Source organism: Falco rusticolus, chromosome 8 (genome assembly GCF_015220075.1).
Source record: "Falco rusticolus isolate bFalRus1 chromosome 8, bFalRus1.pri, whole genome shotgun sequence".
NCBI lineage: Eukaryota > Metazoa > Chordata > Aves > Falconiformes > Falconidae > Falco > Falco rusticolus.
Window position 1 is genome coordinate 4,947,435 of NC_051194.1, and position 19,864 is coordinate 4,967,298.

Sequence of the window (19,864 nt, forward strand, 5' to 3'; positions counted from 1 at the left end):
GCAAGGAGCATAAGCATCTGACATTAGGGCTTGGAGAGTTTTCCAGGAGCCGTTGGACTAAAATTTGGGTGATTTAACACCTGACTTGGGGACGCCAGAGTGCATATCATGCTGAAGGTCACAGTCCATCACTCTAGTCATGATGAATAAGAGAGCAGAAGACAGCTCATGGGAAGTCTTTATTTTTATGAGGCACCCTAGGATCCCACCATTCTTGTGGAGTGTATAGATAAATGCATAGTGCAGGGAATTGGTTCTTTTCTCCGTTTCTTGATCAGTAGAAAATAAAAAGGAGCTATATCAACACCATATGAAGAAATGCAAGGTATATCCAGCCTGGCGAACTGCAAACTCTGCTTGCTTTGGCACTGGCTGAAAAAGAAATGGGAAGGAAGGAGAGGAGGAGGAGGAGGAGAAGTATTTAATTTCCAAACGTGACACTGCTTAGATAAATACTTCCCAGATTAGCTATCAAACCATTAACTACTGCACTCAGTTGTGGTCTGCTGCTACGTAGGCAGTTACAGTTGAACGTTCATATTTTCTCTGAAGAACCGATTATATTTGGATACCGACCAAAATGACATCTTCTGTAACAGGACACCTGTTTTCTTACCTCTTTTTCTACAAGCTATTGTTTTCCAATGAAACCAACAGTAGCAAAGGTCAGGATTTGTGCAATAACATTAGCTGTGAGTACAGAGGGGGAGCTGGAACGGGAAGCTGGAAGCCAGCTGCTGACCACGGCAAGCTCGCTGCTTTCTTCTTGCAACGTATCACTTGTTCATGAAAGAATATTAACATCCTACATATATACCCTCTCTCTATACGCTGTTGGAAATGTGTAACGTTGCTCTTAATAACAACATTCCATTATTTTCTATCTCGCCGTTGTCAATAAATCATTTGTTAAATGAATCAGGCCTTGTGAACTTGCACTGGCAAGATTGATTTCTGCATGACATTTCTTTAGGGAATGAATTAAATCTTAGAAAGAAAAATGCGTGCACAGTGGCAAAGTGTACTTTCACAGGGAGGGTATTTATGATGAATAGAAGGAAGATCGAGTACACATGCTTCAAAGAACACATTCTTGTAATGATGCACAGTACTAATATGATCTGAAGTGAAGATGGTAAGATCAGAAGCTTTCAATGCAGAATGATTACCATTTCTTTTGAAAGCATTATTTACTGTAAACTAGTGAGATACTTTTAGAAATACATTGAGTTCTTTCATTGTAATTTACATAAGTCCTTATTTTTTTGGTCTTTCTTTGGTATCCATCAAAATAATTGGGCTTTCAGCAGTGCTTTTTACAGACAGGTAGATATGAATCCAAGGGTGATTTTTTTTTTTTTTTTCTTTACTGCCTGCCTTCGCGACGCCTGAAGGAGGCTCCTCTTGCATTGTTACTTGAATGGGGGTAGCTGTGCGATTCTGCCTACTATGCAAAAGAATGAGTGTGTGTGTGTGTCCTTCACCTGTTGTTACATAGATACTTAAATCCAGTCTCCTGCAGCTGTCAGTGAAGGTTTCTGGAAGAAGAAAAAAAAAATTCCCAGTGGATTCTTGAAGATTTTCTTAACGTTCTGAGTGCATTTCTCTTGTGTTTAGTTACTTAGAGATATTGCAAATGAGCAAAACTTTTTCAGAAATTGATGTTTGTAAAAATATTTGAGAATTTTACACCTCAAAAAGATGACAGGCTTTGTACTGTTCTTGTATGGGAGCAGGGTGGGGAAATGCCTGTTAGAAGAGCACAGCCCCACTGTCTTGACTTGCAGTAGCTTAGTCTGAAAATGCTGGGTTGACTTCCAAACCCATTTTCCAACCAATTAGCCAAGAAAATACTACGCAGTGAGCTGAAATCCACACTATTCAGATTTATGTGAATGTAGATCTTGACTAGTCCACTTCATCTATATATAACGTCATTCTTTCTATGCATTTCACCTTCACCATGGAATAAAAGAAATAGCGTGTTTTGCAGAACAGCCTAATAAAACAGTAATCAAACTATCAAACTGTGTGAAGTGCCAGCAGATCATTCATGTCTGCTTTCTTCCACAGAACTCAGCCAAGTTTAAAGCAAATACTTTCACTTACAAAGAATGTTGATATTTAAATAGTTGTGTTTGAACCACTGAAGTATATCAGCAGATTTTTTTCTCAGATCCTGGCTGGCTTGCGTTGTGTTTGGTTGTTGAAGTACACATCAGCGTTTCTGCTAAAAGGGAATACCTAATAAAAGTCTGTACGACTGTAGGTGATTATTGGTCTAATGGATTGGACTGTAGTTTACAGTCCTGGGACAGGAGAGCCCCCCTGAAACCTCCTTCACAAGTCTAAAACATATTGCTCTGGTTTTCACTTCTTCCCTCCCTCCCTCCCCGGAGAAGTAAGCCAGCCTCCATCACTAATGAGTCATCATCTTCTCCCCAAGCTCCTTCACAGCATTTTGCTCTCACACCTGTTTTTTGAGGAAAAGTTTAGAAGTGGTACGTTAGTCCCTGAATATTACTGCTTTTCTAGATAAACACCAAAAAGTACCCCCTGAAACTCCATTAATATAAATGTTTATATCCACACTCCTAGACGTATTTGTACAAATCATTTGCATGCTCATTATGGGTCATCATCTTTTGCCTAGCAACCAGGAATAAAATGACTTCTGCCTCCCTGGATAAAAAGCATCCCTTGGTGCTCAAGGCATTTGCAAATACCCACTGAAAACAAGGACTTGATAGCACGGGTGGTGCAGCACTGCCTCAGTTAGCCAGAAGGAAAAGGTAAATGAAGAAAGATGAAGGAAGCAGTCTGTGTTAGTTAGTACAGGACATAATTGCTGTGGTTAGGCAATTCAGAAACAAAAGATAGCTTGGCATCACTCTTAAAATGTTTATTGTAGTTAGCGGCCCCAGCCCCCACAGATGACTCTGCAGAACACTCTTCACTTGATGCTTGTTACGCTGCTGGGTGCCGGCTCAGCTGATTCTTTCCCAGATGAAAGGTTACCACTAGAATAAAGGCAAACATTAAAGCTGCCTCAAATCAAATAGTCTTAATTGGCCTAATAGGTAACTTTATCCAGCTTCACGTGTAGTTTTTACCGTTAATTAATATGTTATACATAGTTTTACTCATTTAAATTTACTCATCCACATTCAACATCGACACTTGAAGCCATTCCACAGATCACTTTTAAAGCAAAAGTTAATATTCAAATTTACTGAATCCTTTTGGGACCAAATTTATCAGGCAAGCTGCGATCCTCTCTGAGCCACACAAAAAATCAAACCACCCAGTTCAGCTGTCGGTTACCCTGTGACCACGTTGGGTAGCAGAGGTTTGGAATCTGGGACACTATCGTCCTGAATAATTGGGGGTATAGTGTCTGCCTCTTCCCATTATAGAAGTAGAATTATACTAAGTCTGTGGATTTGTGGATCCAGCTGTGATCAGTCATAGCACACATAGTAGGAAATTATTTTTAATCCTTTGCAATGAGACACACACAAAACAGCCTGCCAGTTATTGGCTTACAATAAAATAATGGGACTTTGTTCCTTTAATGTAATGACTGCTTTTTCTGAAAGTGACAGGGACAGCAAATATTGTACTAAAGGCCTGTAACTCGACAGATATTTTAATGTCCTGCTTTTAATGTCCAACAACTTGGGGTGAAATGGGAAAAGTACAGGCCAGCTCTGTAGCGAATTAAAAAAAAACAATAAATTTCAGTGGCCAGAGTGTGAAAAGATATCTCTGCATCCTTAAACAGCATCAAAAGAATAATGAAATCAAAATCACACGAGGATACTTTTGGAGGGAGACATAATATTATATTCAAAAATTTTTTCAGTGTGCATCTGGAGAAATCAGACTCAACTTTCAGTTGCACCCAAGTAGATTCAGAACCTTGGAAAAGCAGAATCAGGCCCATAGCCTAATTATAATAGTGTGGTCTAAATTTACTGAAACGTGGGGTATGAACTGGACAGTCTGATAAATCATAGAATAGATTCATAGGATCATTTAGGTTGGGAAAGACCTTTAAGATCATCTAGTCCTAACCCAGCACTGCCAAGTCCACCACTAACCCATGGCCCTAAGTACCACATCAACACATTTCTTACACGCTTCCAGGCATGGTGATGAAAAAATCTAGGCAAGATACCAGTTTAACTAAAGGATTAATTTCTGTAGATGCCTCTGTACCATGTAAGAGAAACGTGTCAGAGGCATGGCCTCGCTCTTTGTTCCCAATGAAAAAGCTGCCACTGGGAAGCTGCTGATGTTTGCACAACGTGACATTTTATCTGGAGCTCCAAATCCTCAGTTCTACAGGATGCCTTGCTGGACCTCTTGCAAAATTTGTTAATTGCGAACACTTTGAGAGCACTGACCCATGGCTGCTCTAATTAAATAATTATTCTGAAGAACACTTATGAGGGCTGACAGGAGATGGGTCTGAAGGAACCACGCTAGATCTACCTCCAGACAAGTGCCGCCAGCCCCCTCCCAGGATGTTGCTCTTTCCTCGCCCGTTCTGTCAGCAGGTACAGTTCCAGCTATTTTTATTTTCAGCAGAATGACTCAAGTTCAAATTAGATTCAGATCATTTTCACTTTGGCTTAAGCCATCAACGAGTAAGCATCTTGGCCGGGGAAAGGGGGTCTGCTTCCCAGCCAGTCTTTTCTCCTTCTCTTTGCTTTTTTGCTCACAGACTTGCCTGTGCTTTGGGAGATGATAGTAATTGCTTCTACAAAGGCTTACAACTACCCTACAATACACTCTGTCAGCCTGGCCGCTTTCAAAGGTTTCTCAGCCACAGTTCCAATTCTGTCATTTTTTATAAAACACAAATTCCTTTCACACAAGCCATTTTTATCTTTTTCTTTTTCCAGAATTGCTCAGCTTATGGTTTTCATAATGCCACAGGATGGTTTTGATCTCACTTGCTGCTTTTTTTTTTTTTTGGTGTTAAATAATTTAATAGTGCAAATAACGTTGAAAAATCAGGACGTTTTCAATAAATCGTATTGTTGACTGCACAAAATTCAATCCCTCCTCTAAAAGACTTTAAAAATATACAAATGCGCATGAAGGGCTGAGAAAAGAATTGACAGTTTTTTAAATGAATCTTCCAAATACGCATTAGTAGGAGATTTTTGCAACTCCATTCCATACTTTTTGAAGTTATTGATTCCCACAGCATCTAAGTGGCCAGGTACTCATTAGCACGTTCATCTCATACTTTTCTTTATACTACTAAATGAAGTTTTGTGGCTGTAGGAGGTACATGTCACAACAGGTAAACAACAGTGGGGGTTTTGAGCCCTTTTTAATCTACAGTCTTCCCTGACAGCTCAGCTTAGCTGTCCTCTTGTTAATCCCACAGAAGTTTGCTTTGTGCTTTAGCAGCACCCCAGCTATTCAATCCAGAAGCAGAGACCAGAACAAACGAAGCATCAGTAACTACCTCAGCCAAAAGCACCAAAGCTTGTTAAAAATTAAGCTGCTCCACCACTTTGCCAGTGTAAATCCAGGCAGGTTCCTGAGCACTGGTTCTGTCAGGGAGCACATCGTCATTTCACACCCAACTAAGGTGCTCTCCTTTGGGGAGTTTCCACAGTCCCTGTTGTCACACCACAGAAGACAGTTGTCTGACCAGAAGTCAAACCCCTGTTTGTAATTCACCTCCTTCACCTTCAAACTCATCTACAGTGAGAAATACATTTTGAAATGCCTTTGTTAAAGTGATGCGTTTGAGCATCGATGAACCAGCTCAGACAAATGTGTTTGCTGATGTGCCAGTTGCTGCTCATTCCTGTGAACCTGCACTGGTGTAAAATTGGTTCCAATAAAATCCTATTCATATCTGAAATCCATTCAAATTTGAGTCCCCAAATGCGTTGTATTTCCTTACTAAAATTACGCCTTCACTCGGCCGTCTCGTGCTGCCCCGAACACTGCATTACTGTGCTGTGTTTCCTGGTGCTATTGGTGCATTTCTTGATTTTGCAAGGTGCGGTAGTGCAGAGAGTTCGGATTTCCTTCCCGGGCAATCCACTGGGGAGCTATGTTGTCTCATTTGCACTTTCTTATTGAATTTCAATCATTTTTCCCAACAATTTGCTGGAGGAATTCCTGTGGGACGTCTTCAAATATTCCTAGCCCCATGCTGTCCGACAGCTCCTCATTTTCTCTTCTAGGGTTGTCTGTGTTTTCTCATTGAAGAATAATTCACCACATGACAACATTTTACATTAATGAAGCCCTGGTGGTATCAGATGTGCTAACATTCAGTAGGGAACACAGAAAATAAGTACAGGGATATACACAGTATAAAATAAAAATCAGCTGATGTGCAAAAAAGTTAATGAGGGGGAAAAATAGTTTCTGCTAGCATATGCTGACTCACGAGTATCTCTCCATCCTGCTCAAGCATGGGCAAATTGGGTTTATCTATCACTTTTCAAGGGTCCCTGAGGAAACGAGTAAAGATGGTGGACTCCAGAAAAAAATGAAGTGAATCTACTCAGTTGCTCTGCCCTTTCTTTTTGTGTGATGGACTACCCGTTCCTGGCAAAGAAGGAGGCTTTCTAATAAATTCCTGGGTCCCTCTTGCAGCTTTGAGGCAGCATCCTAAATCAGGGCAGGGACTCCGAGAAGGATGTGGGGTAGGGCTTTTCTGTGGAAAGCAGATCGGTCATCGTGCTCGCTGGCCCTCTGGAAATGCCCCGTGATGGATACACGTGGGCTGTGTAATGTAAGTGCTGCTTTTTCATTTCTGTACAATGTTCTGCGCTTAGTTTCTTCTGGTAGCAGCAGTGATCGTTACCGTAAGGGTCGATAGCCCAAACTTTACCTCTAGAATAGGCATCTGCCAGTCCAGCAGACACTGGCATTTTAGATCTTGCTAGCCCTAAAAATAATACCTTTTCTCATTAAAGCAAACAAACAAACCAAAACAAACAGCCAATAACCAACTGGGAGCTCATTAATTTTAGATTTGAACAAACTTACTGAGATGGAGTAGTGTCAGAAGAACAGAACTGTGTAAAAGAAGCCGTTTTATGCTATGAACCACTCAAATATTCATGCATTTTAAAAGAATGGTATCAAATAATAATGAATATCTCTGTTTACTGAAACACTTTACAAAAATGAACTACTGCTATTGGGTTTTTTTCCTAATTCAGTTTAAATCCATCTGTGATTGCACAAGGAGCTGTAAAAATTAGAAGTGTCTTACATTTCGTATTTTCAGCTTATTTTTTGAGAAGCGTTGCATGTGCTTATGCTCTAACATAGGCATTCTGTGAAATCATCTTGTGGTTTTATTTTTTTTCCTCTATATATTATCTTTTAATATATATTCTTGGCTGTTGCTTTCCTGCTCTGGTTGAACATAAATAGATCTTCCCATTTCTTCTCAAATACTATCAAATTACTAATTTTACTACCTGAGTTTTGCTCTTTTAAGCCCAAGGGCATTTTCATTATGGAAGCTAGCTGCTGCCCTTAACATCAACAGCTCAAGTTATTTCCAACTATTGTAATTCAGAACACTTTTACTGAAGATCAGAATCTGAAATTTCTCTCTGTTCAGCTCTAGAAAGTCGAGCAAAACAAACCTCCTGGATGTGGAAAAGTTCAGCAGGTTGTCTGAACACTTTCAGCTGTGGAGGGGCTGTAGGAAACAATTTCATCTAAAACTGAAATGCACACACTGTGGTAGCCTATACTGTTTGGCTAAAAACAACCATCCCTCAATTCCCTCATTTTAACCCCACCCAGTGAGTTTTGTTTCTACTCTTGATTATTCTTCCAGCTTTGCTTATTTATTATTTCAAGCAACTAAGAGTACAATACCTGTGAAGCTGTTAGCAACAAAGTTGGGTATCTGTGCAAACCTCTACAGACTGTGAGCTGTGGGTCTGCTTTAAATGCTGCTTTAAAATCAAGCCAGTGTTCAGTTTTTCTAAAACCCTTGCAGAGTGTGGCCAGTGCTTGACAAGCCACGACTGGCTGGCGTGCCTTCTCCGAGACGTACGGACCTCTGCCGGGTCAGGGGCACCTGGTCAGGGCAGGCTGTAGGAAACGGAGAGGGAGGGAGGCAAGAGGGGATGCGATGATTCTAGTAACGCTTTTTTCATCCAAAGCATAGCATGAACTTCTGGAAAAGTCCATTCATAGACTCACAGAACAGGCTGGGTTGGAAGGGACCTTAAAGACCACCCAGTTCCACCCCCCTGCCACGGGCAGGGACACCGGCCACCAGCCCAGGTTGCCTCCAGCCCCATCCAGCCCCTTGGGCACTGCCAGGGATGGGGCACCCACAGCTGCTCTGGGCAGCCCATCCCAGCATCTCACCACCCTCACAGGGAAGGATTTCTTCCTAACATCTCATCTAAACCTCCCCTCTTTCAGCTTAAAGCCATTCCCCCTTGTCCTATCACTACATGCCCTTGTAAAAAGCCTCCCCAGCTTTCTTGTCGGCCCCTCCAGGTACTGGCAGGCTGCTGGAAGGTGTCCCCATGCAGTTAGACATTTTTATTTCCTCTGGTTTAGTTTGCAGTTGATGTGACTGTCTATTCCTCCTTTCAGGTGACATGACGGAGTTTGAATGAGAATATTAGGATGAGCTGGCAAATTAATTTTGGGAGGGTAAGAACTATGCAGGAGATAACATTTTAATTAGTACCTGACATGGCCAAAATATCGCGAGGGATGTTACTCCCACAAGCCTTCCTGCCCCCTTCCAACAGACCCCCAGCATCATTATAGTTTGTATTTAAAATAAACCTTCAGGCTTCTTAAGCACCTGGCAAAGATGAACTTTCCAGGGTTTTTATAATTAATGTGAGCACAAAAGGAACTAGCATTAACTACTACAAAGCAGATGTATGCTTTGCCTACAGCTTTAGAAAGTGAGCTTTGTAGCTCCCAATCTTTGTTTATACAGTTCCAGCTGAGCTTAGTGTTTTAAATGTACCATTTTAAGGAAGCTTCAGATCAAAGCCTATTTCATCTTCCCAATAATTCAGCTGCTTCTGTAATCATCTCAAAGTCTGAACCGCAGGATCTTGGCATCTGCTGCTGTATTTATAAGACAAGGCAAAACAAGTGACAAAAGGATCAGAGGTGGTTATCAGCATAGGTGTCAACCCTGTGGAAGAATAGCCAGTGCATGCCAAAAACGCAGGACAAGAAATACAGCCTGTAGAACTTTGTCGTGAGATGTTGGTGACTATGGGAAGGATTTTAAATTAAAGATGTTCATTTATCAAACCGGCAAGGCATGTTTGGACCACAATACCTTTCCTTATAGTAATAGTAAACAATCCATTCCTTTCTACTTCATAACATTATTGGCATAATACTTCATTTTTTATTGTTATAAGAAGTTGCCTGGGGCCTCAATGAAAAGACCAAATTAGAGCATTGCCCCTTCCAACCAAGAACGGTGAAATATTTGTGAAGGTAATTATTGCCACCATTGCATCACCAAAATATCATATATAAACCACTTGGAGTCATCTACAAGTCACATACAGGTGTGTATGTTTATATGCATGTGTGTGTAGTTGCATTTGAAGTGGAGGGTTAGCACAGCACTGAATTTATCTTCATGTTTACTTTCAAAGCAGCTCCTGCAGCAGCGTTTTTAGAACACGCTTTGTATTTTGCATGAATGGGAGCAGACCCACTCCCTGAAGCCTGAAAGTTGATAGGATTTTTTGGGGGGTTGGGGTTTTTTTTTAACTTTAGTTTTAAAACCTGTTCGGTAACCCACACACTTATGGGCACAATTATAGCAGAGGGAAATAAGTTGTTGACTTACCTACAAGAGAGAAAATGTAGTGATGTTTGTCAGAGAAAGCATGGTTTAAATTCCCACATATTCTTTTTATACAGAGAATAATATAAAAATTAGCACTTAGTACAAAAGATGAGCATTATCTCTTGTCAACTTCCATGCTATGATACATTTACGTCCAATCTTTTTGAACAGTGTTATTATAGTGTGTTAAAATATGTGGTTTACCATACAACTTTGTCATGTTGGTCTTTAAAAATACAAAAACGAGGCTTTTTTTTTTCCTTCTGAATTGTTGAAACTATTCCTGTCCTATTTCTAACTGAAAGAATATAATATCACTATTGGGCAATGTCATGTAGGTTTGTGCTATGTCACATTTTAATCAAAACTAAATGGTCTTGTCCTCCAGGCTCGCAGGACAAATGACTGAACTACGTGTTACAACTAATATGTCTTAACAAATACAGCTGGCTTTCTGCTTGGGAGCAAGCAGAGCTGGTTTCCATCAATGCATCCACTCCCTCTTGCTTCTCAGGGAGCTCCAAGGCTGAAACTTCAGACTATGGATTGAGATGGGCTCATCTTGCAGTGTTTTCCATGTTATATTTATGTTATGTGGCTGGTCACCTGGGTCACAACACATTGGTTCTGTTCCACAGCAGGGCATTTGCATCTTTTTAAGCAGGTGACTCAAAATTACTGACATGTTCTGAAGCTGAATTCTGTCATGGCAAATTTGCTTCACACAGAAAGGGCACTGACCTCAGCAGCTAAATATGCATTTCTTACAGCTTCTACTTTATGTCTTGTCTTTTTTTTTCTTTTTTTTCTTTTTTTTTTTTTTTCATTTCTCTGCATTTGTCATTTTCTCTATAGTACAGAAACAGCTGAAACTAGCCCAGCTCTCAGGGAATTCTCACACGCTCTGCTTTGGCACTCAGGGAACAAGGAATTTGCTCCTCAGTCTCTACCTGAGAGACTATTTAGTGTTGTATAAGAATAATAAGAACCCAAAGAACCAGTCTCTCCACATGTAATTAGTAGTAATGTAGTGCTATTTGTAAGAATTATAATAATAATAGTAATGATAAGGCAACAGGTGCATGCCAGATAGGTGACAGGGAAAGCAAGTGACATAAAACATGTTACACACATTCTGTGACTCTGGTCGCATAGCTTGCTTGTTGTGAAATATGGTGTCATGTATGGCTGTCTTTTCTCTGGACGGTATGGATCCCTTGCTTGGCACACGGTACCAGAACATTATGGCAGCAAGTGAGACCAACGCAGTAACGCAGCAGTCCTGAGTGCTGGGTTAGAGTTAACTGCAGTGTGAGTTATAGATCACAGTCATAGAACGGTTTGGGTTGGAAGGGACCTTGAAGACCACCCAGTTCCAACCCTCTGCCATGGGCAGGGACAGCTGCCACCAGCCCAGATTGCCCCCAGCCCCATCCAGCCTGGCCTTGAACACTCCCAGGGGTGGAACTAAGCCATAAGGCTTGTTCTGTTCGCAGCCAGAGATTTTACAATACTGTTTAGCTAGGCTCAAGTAAAAATGAGATGTGAGAAAATATTCAATATTGATTTAACTTTATTCATCTACAGGTAAGTTTAGTTTATTGTTATTTCTGGCACTGAACACTTTTGAAAGTCCCTCCCTGAAAAAGTTAAATTAAATATTCTACTGTTAATTTTCACCATGGATGTGTACAGATTAGTATCTGTAGAGCCGAAAAAGTCCATAATGGAAGTACGCCTATAAAAAACTGAGCCTTTACAACATGCTAATGTCTTTCCATTAGGTCAGATTAATGTTTTCTGCTTGGTGAAAATAGGTATTTAGCAACAGTGCTTTCAGAATAAATAACTGCTGGACCAATTGCTTCACCCTTGGGAATGAATCTGCACTTTCAGTGCTTTCTAGTAAATCATCTCTGCAGCATGATTCGTAACATCTGGATTCAGATCTGAGGATGTCGGTTGGATCCAGCAGCAGGTAGATCCTCCCGCACCGGTGTTGCCGTGACTCAGAGGGGTGACGGCCACGGCCACTGCTTGTGGTCCTGCTGACACGTCAGATGCAGGGCACCGCGCACCGTGATGGCGCTGACAAGCTGGACGTTAACCAGCCTGCCTCGGCATCCCTGGTGGTAACAGCAGCGATCCAGCCAGCTGCACGCGGGGAAGCCGTGGGCTGTGAACAGCTGTCAGCCAAGCACATCAGCAGGGAAGGAGCCAGGAATTAACGTGATGTGCGGACCTGGGATCAGAGGGCTGCTAAGGCAGGACTTTTGGTAACATCAATAAAACAAGAAGGGTAAAGCCTTGTGGTTTTTCCCTTTTTAAAAGGTGTAGTCAATTAAAGGCAGAATCTCTTATCTTGAAGAAAATACACACAGCAGTGAAAATGCTTACTTGCATGTTTGCATTTGTGTCTTTTTCACAACACTAGCATTTTAAATGGCGGTTGACAGTTGACTGGACAGATTTCAGTTGCTAAAGAGGGGCTGTGGAGAAGTTCCTTGGTGTTTCTCTTTGTCCCAGGTTTTTTAATCAGTGCTTCAAGTCATGTCAATATCCATATTGCTTGCAACCTAGGCATTCTCTCCTTATAGATCTTCAAATAGCAAGAGACCCATTATCACATCTATTCCTCCTACAGCCCTATTATTCTCATCTGAGGACTGTTACTTGAAACTTCTATTAATAGTAAAGAGGTACATTTGCACTGCATTTTTCATGAAGAGGGTTCTTAAAAATGCTTTATAACTTCTACTAATGCAAATTTATATATGAGGATCTTAGATCTGGGGCTCCTCAGAGCGATGCTTCCTAATTGTTTGATATGTAACTAATGGGCTCTACCGCCAGAAATAAATCATTAAGTACCCTGGATCCTGGATAGCCAGCTGGAGGCTGGGCCTGACTTTCTGTGTATTAAACTTCTGCCCTCTGAATGTCAATCCACTTTGAAGTGTCTAAAATAATGTGTCCCAAAATAAACAAATTGAGAATGATTACAGACTTCTGAAAATGTTCAAATAAAATAAATGAAATAGAATGCAGTCCTATTAGGTAGAGAGGCAGAATCTTTTTAACCATGCACGGTAGCATTAAAATAAAATTTAATAAAAAAATTGTAAAATAATACTTCCTCTATTTTAATGTGCATGAGAAAGTAAGATTGAGGGCATGAAATACTTGAATAGACATTTAACTGAACTTTGCATTAAATTTTTGAAGTCTCATGAAGAAATTTATTATTCACTACATATTAACAGCACAGTTGGTCCCTGTTATACTCGTGAAACAGCAGCTATTCCTGTGAAGAAAGACTGCAGTTTTAAGAGCGAACCTCACTATAATACCCACTGTCGAATCATCCTTAAGCAACATTCTTAAGGAATATCTCAGTTATTTGCAAAAACCCTCTCCAGAATGCAGAAAACTGCAGTTCTGGGCTTACTGTCATGCCTCAGACCAAATTCCAAAGGAGACCTGCAGGTCTGGGGCATTTTGGGTGTAACAACAGAAAGCACCATCCAGGGTCCCGCTTGTCCCGGCTGCCCTCGGAGTGAGAGAAGGAGGCAGTCTTCAAGGGAGCAATGTCATAGCAGGGGCTGAAAGCCTACTCTGGCTCCATCAAAATCAAGAGAAATGTTGTTAGTGAATGGCAGGAGGACACAGGGGTCCTGTGTCTGTCTGAGCAGCCGCCAGCTGTAACCGAGCTGCTGCAGGTCATGTGTTGCAGCACTTGGGTAGTGGCAGGGAACTGGTGCAAGGAGGAGTGTACATGTACATAGTAAAAGCTGGTTCTCGGCATGGTTAGCATTACAGACAAGCAGGGGAAAAAAAAAAAAAGACAACTTTGTTACAAATGGTATTTTACAGATCCTGACATGTTTGATTGGCTGGACTATAGAGAGAAATCGTTTCAGGTCTGATTTACCATTAATTAATCTACTTCTGTTCCACCTACAGTGTGCATTCAATCCTGTTTTCTACCACACTTTAAAAGCATGGATTCAAATTACCTCAGTCAAGGCAGTTTAAACCAAATGACCACTTTGCAGAATTTCTTTCAGAGACATTAGTTTTTCACTGGGAAGGCCATTCTGCATGGTGCTGAGGCCAGGAGAGGAGGGGAGCATGCTCTGAGTTCCAGCCTGGCACTGGCAGGATGGCATTGCAAGTTTGAGAGCAAATACAATATCCCTCAGAGCGTTTAACTTACCGTAGGTTTCTCTAGTGTCTGGAGTTGTCTTTGTATTTGGAAGTATATGGATCTGAATATGGGACACAGCCCTAGAGGATATTTTCTTTAATATTGTTTTTTATCCTGTAACTTGCTGGCTGTCTGTGAAGCTCAATATTCCTGTACAGAAGGCACGATGAGGATGTCAGGAAGGCATGGGGATGGGTGTTTGTAGTCCAGAGTTCCAGCCTTGGTTTCCTAAAGATGTCACGTGCCGCAGCAAATACTTAATGAGTACCAGGTTTGCACAGTAAAACTGTGTTACACACATCTTTGACAACTGAATCTTGTTTTTCACCTACTTGATACAATCAGTAGTCAAAGCGGTGTTTATGCGTGCAGGTTTGACTGGAGATATATGTGTGAAATCTGAACATACGCATAACCTGTCATGTATGAGGTATTGGCTAAACACCACTGGCGTGTTATGCACTGTATTTCTCCTTTTTTCCTTTACAAAACTGACTTTCAAAGGACGAGGTGGCTACTTGGCAGAAGGAGAGATAAGATACTGCCTGCTTTTAGTTCTGAACCATGATAGAATTATTGGCATACTCCTCCAAAAACATCTGTGAAGACAGGGTATTGAAAGGAAGGCTGTTATAGTCCCTCTTGTTGCTGTTGTTGCCTAATAATATTTTGGCAGAAATTATGTCTGATGAAAATCAGCTGATTACAAATCACCAGGGGATGCAGGAACAGCATCTCCCATCCCATGTAAAGGGAAGTATCTCCATCACTTCTAACGTATTTAGGTGCCCAGCTTCTGCTGAAATTAGTGCATGATGGAAATTTCTTTATCTTTATGGATCTAAATTCACGGAATAAGAAATCATTCCTGCCTGTCTAGAGCTAGTTCATTCCTGAATAGCTATTACCTGTAAAATCCGTTTTCTTCCTACCCCCTCACTCCTTCAGGCAACATCTCCTGATGGGGGCTTGTTACAGGCAGGAGAATGGAATTCGTTCTGCTATTGCTTCTCTTGTGATTGTTCTCTGATAAAAGACTTTGTGAGTAAAAACCAAGGAACAACAGTGGCATGAGATGTCCCTTATAGAAAGGATGATACGGTGGGCTCAAAAATCTTATCATTCTATGAATTTTGTTTTAACTTGCAAAGATAAGATACTTTACAGTGAGTAAAATACAATGTTAATTTAGGCTAGAAAATAAAGAGATAAGCTTTTTCAGTAATGTAAGCTACTTTACAGTTGATACTGCATTGTCTTCCATCTATTTTACATTAATTGTTGGGGTTTTTTTCTTTAAGACGTGATTTTTTTCCTTACCTGGTCTCAGCCTTAGTGTGTTACAGGTCTTCATATTTTTATCTTTAATAGGAAAAGCTATCAAACTCTTCAAGCATTACAGAAAAATTGGGAAATCTTTTTCTCCCTCCTCTCCAAATCCTGAAAAACCTTTCCCTTAGAAAAAGCTATAATGTCCTATTTTTAACTTGTGAGTTGTTTCTGACCCCAGCAAACCCGGTGAGAACAAACAAATACTCCCCACAGCCGTGAGATATCAGCGAGTTCGTTGCAGTCATCGGAGCCGTGAGTTTAACTTGGGAAGACAAGCTGTGGGACTCATTGCTCTTCCATAAGGTGGAAGGAGGAATATTATAATGTGCAGTGAATTGGAGAAGACATATTGTGGTTTGCCTTGTGAAGGGTGTCTGCCTCTACAGCATAAAATCTTGCTCTGTACTCCAAGAAATGTCATTTAAAATGTAGAATGAGTGCACAGCAGGAATAATAAAATTGTCTGAGCATGTGAATTGTAAGCACTAAACATGATACAGAAACAAGAATATTTTTTCTGACAGAACCTGGTGACTAATGCAGCTTTCTTCCTTAAAAATATTTGCTTCAACTGGACATTAATCTCTTGGCAGAAATTTCTGGAAAAATTAGGTATTTCTCAGTAAAAATTTATAAGGAAATAAATGTTTTACCTAGCTAAAAAAATGGAATTGACAGCCTTCATAGGTGGCAAAGTCTCATTTGCAGAACTAGAGCAACATAACCTTTTTCTTTGTTATGTATATAAATAAGTATATGTGTTTCCTGTTACTGTAATAATAGCCTTCTACTAAGCCAAATGTGGTTATAAATTATTCCTAGCATCTTGTTCGAGTAGTACGTCTAGGCAAGAACGTACCTCCTCCCCATCTGTTTGACTGCTATTTTTCTCTGGAATCCTAAAAGGTGAAAACACTGAAGTTCAATAGTCACGTAGCTCTAATTGAGAACGGTGGGTAGCTCTGCGTGTCACTTCTTCCATCACAAATCATGTCAGCGACCGAGGCAGCGCTTCGAGTACAACTTGTAATTCATGATGACTTACATTTTCTTTCTAACTTGCATCCTTTTCCCTCAACTTCTCTTTTACCTCGGAGCTCTTAATGAGGAGGACTTTACAACCATCAACAATATCTTTCTAATAGTCTGTCTGGAGAAGGTTTCCTTGGCTGATGCTCTTGACTCACTCTGGTGTTTTGTTCTTTTTTCTAGCTTGCACAGACAAAGAACTGAGGAACCTCGCTTCACGACTAAAAGACTGGTTTGGCGCTTTGCATGAGGACGCAAATCGTGTCATCAAACCGACCAGCTCAGAGACGGCACAAGGCAGTAAGGAAACACTTTTCCCCTTGAACAATGAGTGTTGTAGGCAGCTTCCCAGCCTGAGGGTGTTTGGCTGAGGACAGCTGTTAGTGCTACAGTGTCGTGTCAGGCAGGTCCAGCGAGGCAGCAGGTCCACAGGAGACCTGAACCTGCAAATAAATAGCTGCGCCATTTCTGAAGGAGCTGCCGTCATTCTGTACTCTCTCTAGCCCAAACTGCTCTAAAAATTGGCAGTCAGAGACAGAGAGACCTTTACAAGTTAATCAGGCAAATAACTGTGTCTGAAGGCCACGGAGGTCACATCTATACTAGTAAATAAAACTGCTCGGGGACTTCTCTCCAGCCCTGAGGTTAACCGGCATGACCTGGTTCGTGTCTGTACAGTTGAACTCCGTGATGCTCCAGATCCATGTGGCTGCATCCACATCACTTCTTGGGGATGGACCCTGGCCTGTGCTTACCCCCCAGTTTGTGGCCAGGCATTTTCTGACCCACTGCCAGCGGCATGAGCCCAAAACATGGCATAGGGACAATTTGCCGATGTTGGAAAAGACTCACTCTGATATTACTTTGCAATTTCCTGCTAACTCCTTATGCCAAAAAATAATAAAACATTCACATCTCAGCCGTAGAGCAGGAATAGTTAAATGGTGTGGAAAGCTGGAATCTGTTGTGTCCCAGGTATTTAACAACACCATCTTTACTTCCTTTGATGCTTCTTTTTTTTTAAGAAAGGAAGAAAATGAACAGCTTAGAGGACATTTACTCTCTGTGGGTTAAGCCAACATGACTGATTTTGATGTCATTTACCCACCAGGGAGGGGAAAGATTCAGACAACAGCATCAAAAGAGGTCATGTTCATCAGAGAGCAGATGTGACTTTATTTTCTGTAAGGACTCGTTAATCCTTTTAAATAGTATGTCCCAAAACACGCGGGCCCTTGGGTTGCGAAGTAGGATGCACGAGTTTTATCTAGGTGTGTGACTCCACTTCACTGCCCTAATTCTCTGGTACAGGCTGTCTGAACACACAGAATTTAAAGGGTTCAGTCAACTTCTCCCTTTCGCAGCTTTTTCGGCCCCAGTGCCTAGTTTCCCGGTAGTGTGAGACTGGAGATGCTGACAGCGAGTAGAGCAGACTGGAATGTCAGGCTGGGCATCTACTGTCGGTCCGTGTCTCCCCAGTCACTCTTCTTTTGTGCTGCTTCTGAGCTCGTGTGGCCATACATCACCTAAAGAGTGATACCATACATTCCTAAATGTATACCATTTATATGTATACCTAAATACATACCATACATATAAAGGCCATACATTGCTAAAGAGACAGAATATACCACAGGCTGTATTGCTCAAAGCTATAGTTGGCACATTAGTGCCAAGTAATTGTGTCTTAAAACTATGGGGTGAAACGAGCCGTGTTCTGTGTAAATGATCTTTTTCGTATGTCCCTTACTTTCCATAATATTTATAACAAAGTCAGTATCTTTAAAACCATATGTCCTACTTATTTTTTAAACGGTACTGCAGGAAAGGGTATTATCCTGCAGAGGAAGCTGATCCATAGTGCAAAAAGGCAACTGGATGTACAGCTAATCATGGCTTCAAGATGTGAATTCATTTCAGACCCCATGACAGAAGACACCAGAGACTTAAAACTTTGTCTGAAATCCTTCAGGCCCAGAGCCATGTGAAATCTCATTTTATCAGATTGTCAAAAGGACGTTTTTCATGCAGATGACCTGTGAGCTGCTCGTGAGGACCTTGCCAAAGGCCAAAGGCCAAATTCATTCCTAAAGGTGTTAGGTCTGTCGTTCCCTCTCCCACCCCTCCCACACCCCCACCCCCACCACCCCCACCCCCGAAGCAATTTCAGTGAGAAAAACATTCCTGGTAATTCTGCAGTGTTTGCTCTGATTCACAGAGGAGCTGTTATCTCTTTTTAGTTTAGTTTGATTCCTGGCAGCTTTTATATGAAAGGCTGCCTAGATGATCTTAAACACTTGATCTCAACAATGTTCATTTTTAGACTGTTGACTTAGTTTGGCACGTTTTCTTATTTTCTTATATGTCAGTTAAAAAAAAGAAAGAAAGAAAGAAAGAAACTTTATGAGTTAAGATGCTGGAATTGGTTTTGAATGCCACAAAACTTGGGCTTGTTTTTCTTTTAAAGAGTTTGCAATAGTATCCATGAGTTAATCTGCATGTGCCTAATTCTCTCTGGTAGCACTGGAAGTACCGACAGAGTAAGGACAGCAGTATTTGGCTGCCTCCAAACATTTGTAAAAATGAAAGACATCTTAAACAGGGCTCAGAATTCAAAGTTCACACACCCAAGCTGAAAAAAAAGAGTTTGTGTGAATCCTGGCAAACAGGACACATGTAACCCTGGAAACACACTCTGATGTACATATGCGTTGCCTGGCTTGTTTTTTTTTATTGCTCTGCATGTGTTGCCTTCCTCACCAGGCTGATCACTTCAGTAAACTGAACTGGTTTGGTTATGCCTGTAGAGTCTTAAAAGGCATGTACATCCTCAAAGTAATCCATTTTGGATATGCCCCTGTGGCAGTAAAAGGAACAGATGGTGGGATGCGATGACTATGATGCCTCAGACACATCAGCTGTCTAGAGAAGGTGTTCCAGCAGAGATTTCTCTATGCTACATTAAATTTTCAAGATGTTACTGTGAGTGTAAATAAGCTTTTTGAGTGTATTAAGTTCACCCCCCAGGTGAAGAAAAAGAGTACACTTTTTTTTTCCTTTTTTTTTTTTTTTTTAAACTCTCTTGAAAGGAAACGGATGAGGGCAAGTCATTGTGTTTGAAATCTCAAGCCTTCAGTGAGCTATCTGCCAGGTCCCAGCCAAGCACCACAGGCCAGGAACTTTTGTCTTTTGCAGGCTTTGTACAATTGAAGTCTCCTCAATAAATAATACAAGCAACTCAGGGACGTGCTTTGACATAAGGAAATAATAAAACTAATTAGGTAGTAAGATCAGATTCAAATTGCTCCTGAGCCTGTTGATAAATCATAACATTCCCATATTGTATCTAGATAGTCTCTTTGGTTGGAGTGGGAGTTCTTTTTCTCTTGCCAGAGATCTGTGCAATATAAAGGATTTTTTCTAGGGAACATTTCTTCTCCTCC

At 41.0% G+C, this 19,864-nt stretch overlaps 1 protein-coding gene across 2 annotated transcripts in view; it reads left to right on the forward strand.

The window, feature by feature from the left end:
- SPOCK1 (SPARC (osteonectin), cwcv and kazal like domains proteoglycan 1) overlaps nt 1-19,864 on the forward strand; it is a 324,520-nt gene that overhangs the window by 289,271 nt on the left and 15,385 nt on the right. For both annotated transcript variants that reach the window (XM_037398498.1, XM_037398497.1), the window contains one exon: nt 16,605-16,721. In XM_037398498.1, coding sequence (XP_037254395.1) covers nt 16,605-16,721 — 117 coding nt within the window. The remainder of the gene's footprint in view (nt 1-16,604; nt 16,722-19,864) is intronic.